The sequence below is a fragment of the Macaca fascicularis genome, chromosome 20 (assembly GCF_037993035.2).
Source record: "Macaca fascicularis isolate 582-1 chromosome 20, T2T-MFA8v1.1".
Classification (NCBI taxonomy): domain Eukaryota; kingdom Metazoa; phylum Chordata; class Mammalia; order Primates; family Cercopithecidae; genus Macaca; species Macaca fascicularis.
Genome location: NC_088394.1, coordinates 21,267,176 through 21,278,840, shown reverse-complemented (window position 1 = coordinate 21,278,840; position 11,665 = coordinate 21,267,176). Strand labels below are relative to the sequence as shown.

The 11,665-nt window shown below is 46.2% G+C and overlaps 1 protein-coding gene across 8 annotated transcripts in view; it reads right to left on the bottom strand.

Annotated features, from left to right (window-relative positions):
- Positions 1-4,425: 4,425 nt before the first annotated feature.
- EEF2K (eukaryotic elongation factor 2 kinase) overlaps positions 4,426-11,665 on the bottom strand; it is an 85,699-nt gene continuing 78,459 nt past the window's right edge. For 6 of the 8 annotated variants that reach the window (XM_005591438.4, XM_045382901.2, XM_065537279.1 and 3 more), the window contains 2 exons: positions 10,943-11,121; positions 4,426-7,186 (listed from right to left, as the gene is read on the bottom strand). In XM_005591438.4, coding sequence (XP_005591495.2) covers positions 7,077-7,186; positions 10,943-11,121 — 289 coding nt within the window. In that variant the 3' untranslated portion in view covers positions 4,426-7,076. The remainder of the gene's footprint in view (positions 7,187-10,942; positions 11,122-11,665) is intronic. The other 2 variants (XR_012429366.1, XR_012429367.1) reach the window with 1 other exon arrangement.

Here is an 11,665-nt window from a genome sequence, read left to right as displayed (position 1 = left end):
TTTTTTAAGAGATAGGCTTTCACTATGTTGACCAGGCTGGTCTTGAACTCCTGGCCTCAAGCAATCCTCCCATCTTGGCCTCCCAAAGTGCCAGGGTTACAGGTGTGAGCCACCACGCTTGGCCAAGACTGTAATAACATTTTGACGTATGCTGTAACAAAACCATCAGAAAAGTTTTCTTTATTAACTTCTCTTTTTTTTTTTTTTGAAATGGAGTCTCGTTCTGTCACCCAGGCTGGGGTGCAGTGGTGATCTCGGTTCACTGCAACCTCTGCCTCCTGGGCTCAGGTGATTCTCCCGCCTCAGCCTGGCTAATTTTTATATTTTTAGTAGAGATGGTGTTTCACCATGTTGGTCAGGCTGGGCTCGAACTCCTGACCTCAAGTGATCTGCCCACCTCAGCCTCCCAAAGTGCTGGGATTATAGGCGTGAGCCACTGTGCAGGCCTTCTCATGCCAATTTCTCAGCTTTGCAGGGCTTGTTCAGCAATGAAAATTGGGTCTTTTCTCAGATTTCCCTACTGCTGATCTAGGATCCAGACTTCTTGGGTCTGTTAATTCAATCACAGTTTACCTACTTTCCAGCACCCAAAACTTGCTGTTGAATCCTCTTTCTCTTCATCCTCACAGGCTTATACTATTTAAAAAAAAAAAAAAAAAAAAAAGTCCACTTCCTGTCATTGCACTGGAGATTTAGGAACAAGTGGACCTAAATATGTATGTTCAACCTACCATGCATAGTTATGCTAATATTTAAAATTAAAAAAAAAAATAGCTTAAAACCAAAAGATCAACTGGTAACCAAGATTTTCTTAAACTTGGGATTAAAAAAGCACTTTAGGCTGCGCATGGTGGCTCACACCTATAATCCCAGCACTTTGGGAGGCCGAGGTGAGTGGATTACCTGAGGCCAGGAGTTGGAGACCAGCCTGGCCAACATGGCAAAACCCTGTCTCTACTAAAAATACAGAAATTAGCCAGGCATGGTGGAGCAAGCCTGTACTGTCATGCCAGCTACTATGAGTCTGAGGTGGGAGGATCACTTGAACCTGGGAAGCAGAGGTTGTAGTGAGCGGAGATCTTGCCACTGCACTCTAGCCTGAGCAACAGAGCGAGACTTTGTCTGAAAAATAAACAGAAAAACTCTTCCGTTTTATAGATGAGCAAATGAAAAAATGAGAGGTTCTAATACTTTCTCTAAAGCAAACTGACAGCAGACGAGCCAAATCTGGAAGGCTTTTAAAAGTTATTAGAATGTATTACAAACGTTAAAGAACAGAAGGCCTTGCATTTAAAAAAAAAAAAAAAGTTTTCATCAGCTCTTGAAACATTGGAAAATGGGACAACGTTGAGCCCACACTTCCCAGTGGCAATCATTTGAAGTTGAATCATGGCTGCCCCCTTCAGATGGGGTATGAGTCTTCCGGTCGACCCCTGCCCGCAGCAGCTACTTTTTTTGTTTTTTGTTTTTTTGAGATGTAGTCTCGCTCAGTCGCCCAGGCTGGAGTGCAGTGGTGCCATCTCGGCTCACTGCAAGCTCCGCCTCCCGGGTTCACGCCGTTCTCCTGCCTCAGCCTCCTGAGTAGCTGGGACCACAGGCGCCCGCCACCTCGCCCGGCTAGTTTTTTGTATTTTTTAGTAGAGACGGGGTTTCACCGTGTTAGTCAGGATGGTCTCAATCTCCTGACCTCGTGATCCACCCGCCTCGGCCTCCCGCCTCGGGCTCCTAAAGTGCTGGGATTACAGGAGTGAGCCACCAAGCCCGACCTTTTTTTTTTTTTTGAGATGGAGTTTCCCTCTTGTTGCCCAGGCTGGAGTGCAATGGCATGATCTCAGCTTAGTGCAACTTCCATCTCCCAGATTTAAGCGATTCTCCTGTCTCAGCCTCCTGAGCAGATGGGACTACAGGTGTGCGCCACCTTGCCCGGCCAATTTTTGTATTTTTAGTAGAGACAGGGTTTCATCATGTTGGCCCGGCTGGTCTCGAACTCTCGACCTCAGGTGATCCCGCCCGCCTCGGCCTCCTAAACCGCTGGGATTACAGGCGTGAGCCGCCGCGCCCGGCCATTATTTATTTATTTATTTATTTAAATTATTATTATTTTTAACCAGGAGACATTTGAATCTGAGACAGGAAAGAAAACGCTTTATTTGTAAAGAGAAAATGGAACTTAGTACATATGCCAAAATAAATCTGTAACACGGGCCACTTCTCTGGGCCCCATCTTGAGTAGGTTAAAGGGTTACCTTAGAGACTAGAAACACAATTAAGAGGCACAAATCCACACGGAGAATATGCATATTTTGTCTCCTTTCCCCCCAAAACAAGTTGCATATACTTGTGTAAACACTGGTTGATTTGTAAAACATATCTAGTACTGCAGACAAAATGTGCTGAGATGAAAGGAAATAAAGCCACGAAAACAGGGCCAGGTACAATGGCTCACACCTGTAATCCCAACGCTTTGGGAGGCTGAGGTGGGAGGATCACTTGAGGCCAAGGAGTTCAAGACCAGCCTGGGCAACATAGTGAGACCCCATCTCTGCAAAAAATAATTTTAAAAAATAGCCAGGTGTGGCTTGGCACGGTGGCTCACGCCTGTAATCCCAGCACTTCGGGAGGCTGAGGCAGGTGGATCACCTAAGGTCAGGAGTTCGAGACCAGCCTGGCCAACATGGTGAAACCCCATCTCTACTAAAACTACAAACATTAGCTGGGCGTGGCGACGAGTGCCTGTAGTCCCAGCTATTCGGGAGGCTGAAGACAGGGAGAATCGCTTGAACCTAGGAGGCGGCGGTTGCAGTGAGCCGAGACCTGCCATTGCACTCCAACATGGGTGACAGAGCGAGACTCCAATTCAAAAAGAAAAAAATTAGCCAGGTGTGATGGTGCACACCTGTAGTTTTAGCTGCTTGAGAGGCTGAGGCAGGAGGATCACTGAAGCCCAGGAGGTTGAGCCTACAAGTTATGAACATGCCACTGCACTCCAGCCTGAGTAACAAAGTGAGACCTTGTGTCTTAAAAAAACAAGCCACTAAAATAGCAACAAGAGCAGTTTACTTGGCTTGGAGGTCAAAGTTGCATCTGATGATAAATTCCCAGAGTGCCTTTGGTCAGCGGGAGAAGAGATATTCAGGAACACTGGGGTTTGGGAGTTTTATTCTCTTCTTTCTTACACCCATAAAGCCATTTGTCCATTCATTCATTTTTTTTTCTCTTGCCTATAGCAAAACTGAAAGGGCCTTTAAACTCCAGTTTAACTTTAAATTTTATTCCCAAGATCCTCTAAATAGCAGCAGCTCTCAAATCCCAGCTCCAGCTTAGTGCCTTGCTAGCAGTGATACTGTGAAAAAAAAATCTAGCTGGCAGAACCTTGGTTTCTCCATTTGTGAAATGAAAGTACTGGATGATAATCCTGGCTCTGCCAATTTCCTGGACTTTCACCTGCTTCTTGCAGTTGAAGATGGTCTCTGATATCATCCCAGTTGGGGTGGAATGTCCTGGGTTTTGGGTTTGTTTTTTGGCATGTCCAGCATTTGTGGAAAAAGAAGATGCCCTAACTATCTTCAGAAGGCACAAAACTAGGGTTTGTTTTTGTTTTTGTTTTTGATGGAGTCTCACTCTGTCGCCCAGTCTGGTGCAGTGGCACAATCTCAGCTCACTGCAAACTCTGCCTCCTGGGTTCAAGCGATTCTCCTGCCTCAGCCTCCCGAGTAGCTGGGACCACAGGTGTGTACCACCACACCCGGCTTTTTTTTTTTTTTTTTTTAATTTTTAGTAGAGATGAGGTTTCACCATGTTGGCCAGGATGGTCTCAAACTCCTGAACTCAGGTGATCCACCTGCCTCAGCCTCCAGGCTCAGCCTGGAATTACAGGCATGAGCCACTGCACCCGGCCCAAACTAGGTTTTGAAGGTGGAATAAGTTCTTCTAGCTGAGAAGGATCTCAACCTCTTGCAAGTTACTTTTTCACCCTTAAGGGCCCTTGAAGAAGCATTTGCTTAGCTCTACATCCAGGCCATCTCCGCCTTCGGGAAGAGCAACAGACCAGCAACTGGCATTAAGGTCACGTGGGTGGGTGGAGCATAGAATTGCGAGGGTGACCCGGAAGAGCAACAGACCAGCAACTGGCATTAAGGTCACGTGGGTGGGGCATAGAATTGCGGGGGTGACGGTTCCAGCCAATCCAGACAATGAATCATTGTTTGGAGAAACCAGAGCCTCAAAGGGTGAATGCACTGACTAGCGCTGGCTCTCCATCTGTTGACACATTTGTTGAGTGCCTACTCTATGCCAAAGCACTGTGTTTTGGCGCCCTCGGGAGCACAAAATTGAGATAGATCCTGCCCTCAGTGCTTAATAAAGTAGCTTTCAGTCAAGGGTTAGAGCAAGGGTTGACAAACTACAGCCCCAGAGGGCCACCTGTTCGCGTAAATAAAGTTTTATTGGAACACCAGCCACACTCATTCGTGTTCACGCAGTGTCTGTGGCAGCTTTTACATTACAACAGCAGGGTTGAGCATTTGCAGCAGAGGTCATATGGCCTGCAAAGCCTAAAATCTTCACTTTCTACCCCTTTACAAAAAAGTTTGCCAATTCCTGCTAGAGAAGAGATGACATACAACAAAGAACTTAAACGACTGATCAGGGAACACAAATTATTTACATAATAAAATTTCAGAGAGATGGCGGGGGGCTGGCTGAATTTAAAAAGCATGAATTATATGAGGCTTGATTACTGTGAAGAGATAAGTCACCTTAAAGTTACTTACATTTAACATACAATTTATATGCACTGGTTTAAAACACGCGCACACACACACAAAATGTAACACAAGCCAACTACTGATCTGGTACAGATGACAAAAGGGTGATCAGTTCCAACTTCAAAAGGAAAACTGGCTATGATGAGTCCATACTGAAAAAGTCACTGTCATTTATGGGTGGTCTAAGGGATTTTTTTCAAGGGTAATTTTACCTGCTTGATTGTTCATTTGAGGGTACATACTGAACTTTGGAACTACCGCTTGCATGGGTTCATGCCTCCAAAGCAGCCAACACTAAAGTGTTGGCTGGGCACAGTGGCTCCTGCCTGTAACCCCAGCACTTTGGAAGGCTGAGGCAGGAGCCTCACTTAAGCCCAGGAGTTCGAGACCAGCCTGGGCAACACAGTGAAACCCCATCTCTATTTCAAAAATTATAATAAAAAGAAAATAGTCTCTGTGCATAAGCACAACAACAAACCCCACTAAGGTGTTGAAGGACCCATTTTAATGAACAGTTAAGAACGGTTTGTATGTTATACTCTGCTTTTTTTGTTTTGACTTTTAAACAAAGAAAAAGAGGCTGCTTTCGAATTTAGGGTTGATCAAAGCAGTTTGTCTTTTTTTTTTGGTAGAGACAGGGTCTCTCGCCATGTTTACCCAGGCTGGTCTTGAAGTCCTGAGCTCAAGCAGTCCTCCCACCTTGGCCCCCCAAAGTGCTGAGATTATAGGCAGAAGCCACTGCGCCCAGCATCTTTGCTATTGAAACATCAAATGAAATCATACTAACGTGAGAACCCAATTCCGTTTAAAGGAAAAGCTCATTAAATAACCATCACCATTGTCTGGCCCTGGGGAGACTACGGGAATTAATGAGCGTTTATAGTTCTTGCCCTCTCATCCTCAAACAGCTTAGATAAAATCCCAAGGGACTGCTGCTGAAAGCGTCCTGCTGCAAATTACAAGAAAATCAGCCCAGCTTCAAGCAGAAAATGCCAACGACCAGGGCTGGGGAGCAGATTTCACGTAAGAACATCCAGACGCTAAGGAAACACGGAGGAATACTGTACAAGAGACACTGCAGTCACGTTGTGGAAGCTGCCACTGAGATGCACAGGGCATGTTTGCTTGGAGAAAAGGCTCCGACATTCCAAGGAAAGGTTCCAACATTACAAACCGCTGTCCTTACGTGTAAAAGCTTTGAGGTGCACCCCTCTTCCACACTAGCTGATGTGGGAGTTAGAGGTAGTAAATGTGTGCATACAAAATTCAAACCTGTTTTGAAAAGCCCACCGTAGAAAGCATGCTTAAAAAAACGGAATTCAGCTGTATGCCAGAAAATCAGTAGCATTATGGAAGGAAATTAAACTGGAAGTTTAAAAAACAGCCAATAGGCAGGTCCTTCCCCATGGTAGAAGGGAGCCTGGGTATTGTGCAATCTCACACCCACTGAAAAAATGCCATGCATGCCTCTAAATGCTCTGAGAAAGAACGCTTTGCACTAAGCCACAGCAACACACACCCCGTGACTTTGGAAAGCCAACGTGCAGCGCTTCATTTCTTATCCTGATGCACAAAACACAGGGCTCCATGGGCCTGAGATTTCAGTCCAGCCTGAAAAGACTAGTGAGCAGAGCCCTAAAATTGTCCATTCAAGGCAAAAAGCACTTTCTTATATCTCGTGACAAAAAAAAAAAAAAAAGAAATAAAAATGAAAATAGAACCACAAAATGGGCAGACATGGTGGCTCACACCTGTAATCCCAGCACTTTGGGAGGCTGAAGCGGGTGGATCACCTGAGGTTAGGAGTTCGAGACCAGCCTGGCCAACATGGTGAAACCCCATCTCTACTAAAAATGCAAAAATTAGCTGAGTGTGGTGGTGTGCACCTGTAATCCCAGCTACTTGGGAGGCTGAGGCAGTAGAATCGCTTGAACCCAGGAGGCGGAGGTGGAGTTTGCAGTGAGCTGAGATCACATCATTGCACTCCAGCCTGGGTGACAGAGCGAGACTCTGTCTCAAAAAAAAAAAAAAAGAACCGCAAAACGGTATGTTGGTTCATTAGGCTGCTTTTTTCAAGCCCCGCTTCCCCAGAATACTGCCCTAAGAGACGGCTATGGAGTCTCTGCTGGTAGCTGCCAAGTAGCAAATATATTTTCAAGAGTCAAAAAATGAAATACAAAATTTGATTTACAACACACTAAAAATGCTTTCCCTCCCCAAACTAAATAAGTTTTTTTTTTTTGTTTTTTTTTTTTTAAATCTTTCTTCCTAGCCCTTTTGCTTGGGACTAGCCGGCAGTGATTTTCCTGGTTACTCCTCCATCTGGGCCCAGGCCTCTTCAGCCTTTTGGTAGTACTGGTTGGCCAGCCGGCCCTTCATGGCTTCCATCGCTGCCTCTGCTGCCTGGGTATACAAGTCCCCTGAAAGACAGCAAAAGGGGGCACAAAGAGGTGAACCACCTGTCGTTTTTGCCAGCCCAGGGTCCCCCATCACCCTTCCCAAAAGAGCACCCTGAGGTTTCCCTAAGAACTCAAACTACTCCATGGGCCCTCTCCCTCCAGGTGTTCTTAGCAGGGCTCTAAAGGTGGGCCTGTGATCAACTCCAGCCAATCATAGCACTCTTCCCATCCCCCACCAAGCCACAGCGATTGGTCCACACTTAGTCATGGCCAATCAGAGTAAGCCATCTACACAATAACTACTGTTGGTTTGGGGTATGTAGATGATTCAATTTGAGCCAATGAGAATCAGGGTGAGAACTTTTGCAGAACTAACTGGGGATGTGCAAAAGCAATAGAAATGAAGACTATAAACAGCTTCATGTCAGCTAGGTGAGGTTTTATCAAGTGAATTTGTGCAAAACATACAAATATACTTCGGGTTTTTGGAGCTTTTTGGATTTAGAAATTTCAAATAAGAGATTATAGATTTGCATCATTCTTCTTTTTTTGAGATGGAGTCTCACTCTGTCACCCAGGCTGGAGTCCAGTGGTAGGATCTCAGCTCACTGTCACCACTGTCTCTGGGGTTCAGGCAATTCTCCTGTGTCAGCCTCCTGAGTAGCTGGGATTACAGACACCTGCCATCATGCCTGGCTAATTTTTGTATTTTTAGTAAAGACGGGGTTTCACCATGTTGGCCAGGCTGGTCTCGAACTCCTGACCTCAGCTGATCCGCCCACCTTGGCCTCCCAAAGTGCTGGGATTACAGGCATGAGCCACTGTGCCCAGCCTAGATTTGCATTATTCTTTGTTAATTTTTAAAATATAACTTAAAAACTTTTAAAACTTAGCCTCATAACTGTGAAATTAGGAACTTAGTATGTTTATTATATGTTAGGGACTGAATACTGTGTCCCCACTAGGCTCCCCATCCATAAATTCATATGTTGAACTCTTCATTCACAAATGTCACTGCACTGCATTTCGAGACACACAGTCTGTGTCTTAGGCCACTTTATGTTGCTATGACAGAATTCCACAGACTAAATAATTTATAATGAAAAGAAATTTATTTGGCTCACAGTTCTAGAGCCTGGGAAGTCCAAGAGCATAGCACCAGCATCTGGCAACGGCCTTGGTGCTGCATCATCCCATGCCAGAAGGTGGAAAAGCAAGAGAGGCAGAAAGCAAGCGAGCAAGAGGGGGCCAAATTTGCTTTTATAACAAAGCTACTTTCGTGATGACTGACCAATTTGCATGCTAACAACATTAATCACCTCTTAACAGTCCCACCTCTTGACACCTTCACAATGGTGATTACAGTTCAACATGAGATTTGGAGGGGGAACGTTCACACTCTAGCAGCCTGTGAGGAGGTGATAAAGCTTAAACGAGGTCATAAGGGTTGGGCCCTAATCACACAGAGCTCATGCCCTTGTAGGAAGCAGAAGAGACAGCAGAGCTCTCTTGCTGTCTCCCCACTTGCACTCAGGAGAAAGGTCATGTGAGGACACAGTGAGAAAGCTGTTGTCTACAAGCCAGAAACCAAACTGGCCAGCGCCTTGATCTTGGAATTCCCAGCCTCCAGAACTGTGAGAAATAATTTTTTTTGTTTTGTTTTTTTGAGACAGGGTCTCACTCTGTTGCCCAGGCTGAAGTGCAGTGGTATGATCATGGCTCACTGCATGTGCCACCACACCCAGTTAATTAAAACAATTTCTTTTGTAGAGGCGAGGTTTACCTATGTTGCTCAGGCTGGTCTTGAACTCCTAGACTCAAGTGATCCTCCCATCTTGGCCTCCCAAAGTGCTGGGATTACAGGCATGAGCCACTGTGCCCAGCAATTTTTGTAGTTTAAACCACCCAGTCTATAGCATTTGGTTTTGGCAGCCCAAGAAGATTAATACATTATGTAACAGAAAAAAATATATACAACTTATCAACTGATGAGTGGATAAACAAAGGCTGTATACCCAACAAATGGAATATTATGTAGTAATAAGAAGGAATGAAGTACTGATACATGCTTCAACACAGATAAATCTTGGAAAAGTTATGCTAAAGAAGCAGATACAAAACCCCACAAATTGTATACTCCCAGTTATATAAAATCTCCAGAATAGGCAAATCTATAGGGACAAAAAGTATAGTGGTTGCTAGGATGGGGGAGGACTGCTAACTGGTACGGGATTTCTTTCTGGGGTGATGGAAATGTTCTGGAATTACACAGCGGTGATAATTGCACAACATTATGACTACTATAGTAAAACCCACTAGGGCCAGGTGTAGTGGCTCATGTCTGTAATCAAAAGACTTTGGGAAGCCAAGGCAGGAGGATAGCTTGAGGCTAGGAGTTCAAAACCAGCCTGGGCAACATAGCAAGACTCAGTCAATACAAAAAACTTTTAAAAACTGGCTGGGTGTGGAGGCAAGTACGTGTAGTCCCAGCTGCTTGGGAGGCTGAGGCAAGAGGATTGCTAGAGCATAGGAGTTCCAGGCTGCAGTGAGCTATGACTGTGCCACTGCACGTCAGCCTGAGTGACACAGTGAGATTTTATCTCAAAGAGAAAAAAGGGCCAGGCGCAGTGGCTCACGCCTGTAGTCCCAGCACTTTGGGACACTGAGGCGGGTGGATCACGAGGTTAGGAGATCGAGACCATCCTGGCTAACAGTGAAACCATGTCTCCACTAAATATATTAAAAAATAGCCAGGCGTGGTGGTGGGCACCTGCAGTCCCAGCTACTCGGAAGGCTGAGGCAGGAGAATGGCATGAATCCAGGGGCGGAGCTTGCAGTGAGCCAAGATGACACAGCTGCACTCCAGCCTGGGTGACAGAGTGACACTCCGTCTCAAAAAAAAAAAAAAAAAGAAAGAAAGAAAGAAAAGGAAAGGAGGCCAGGCATGATGGCTCACACCTATAATCCCAGCACTTTGGGAGGCCGAGGCGGGCAGATCACCTGAGATCAAGAGTTCCAGACCAGCCTAGCCAACATGGGGAAACCCCATCTCTACTAAAAATAGAAAAATTAGCTGGGTGTGTGCCTGTAGTCCCAGCTATGCAGGAGGTTGAGGCATGAGAATCACCTCAACGTGGGAGGCGAAGGTTGCAGTGAGCACAGATGGCCCACTGCACTCCAGCCTGGGCTACAAGAGTGAAACTCTGGGCCAGGCATGGTGGCTGACGCCTGTAATCCAGCACTTGAGAGGCTGAGGTGGGTGGATCACTTGAGGCCAGGAGTTGCAGACCAGCCTGGCCAACATGGCAAAACCCCGTCTCTACTAAAAATACAAAAATTTGCTGTGCATGGTGGCACACCTGTAATCCCAGCTACTCAGGAGGCTGAGGCAGGAGAATCACTGGAACTCGGGAGGTGGAGGCTGCAGCGAGCCGAGATCACGCCATTGTACTCCAGCCTGGGCAATAGAGCCAGACTCCATTTCAAAAAAAAAAAGGAAAGGAAAGGAAAAATCTCCCTATAAACTATAAACTTTAAGATGGCAAATTTTGTTATGAAAATCTCAATTCAATTTTTAAAATTGCAACCTCCCCCAACAAAGCCCTAATATATAACCATTAAAATAACAATGTTCGTCTTCACACTAGCTCCATAAATTCCCCTCCCTGGAGGAAGAGATTCAGCCTATCATCTTGTCATAACCCCCAGTGGAACGGAAATTATGTCCCTCCCAGCCTGGCCCTGTCGCAGCCCAGGGGCAGGTCTGCCGGGCCCCACCTGATCTCTGCGGGTCCTTCTCCAGCCCATAGCCTCCTGTGAACAGCATTTCGGCCTCCCTGGCCAGCATCGTGTACCGGGGCTCGTCCTGCATTCCGTCGTACTCACCACCCTCATCACAGTCCGTCATCTCCAGGGCAGTTTTGTACCAGTGCAGGGCCTCCAGCCAGTCTCGGCACCTTGCCAGGAGATACAGAGGGAAAGGGGGAGGTTACCAAGGCAACAGGGCAGAGGGAGGAGGGCCTTCCAGCAGGAGGGGTGAGTCAGGGATCCCAGCAGGGCCACGACCTATGGTTCACGACCTATCTTGCCCAAGCCCAATACATCTATGAAGCACCTTCATATTGTGATATTCATTCATCCATTCATTCACTCACTCATTCATTCATTCATTTTTGAGACAGAGTCTCGTTCTGTCACCCAGCTGGAGTGCAGTGGTGCAATCTCGGCCCACTGCAGCCTCTGCCTCTCAAGTTCAAGTGATTCTCCTGTCTCAGCCTCCTGAGTAGTTGGGAGTACAGGTGCATGCCACTACGCTCAGCTAATTTTTTGTATTTTTAGTAAAGACGGCATTTCACCATGTTGGCCAGGCTGGTCTCGAACTCCTACCCTTGAGTGATCCACCCGCCTCAGCCTCCCAAAGTGCTGGGATTACAGACATGAGCCACCGTGCTCGGCCAATATTTATTAAGAGAGTAGTTGACCAGCCCAGGAAACAAAGAG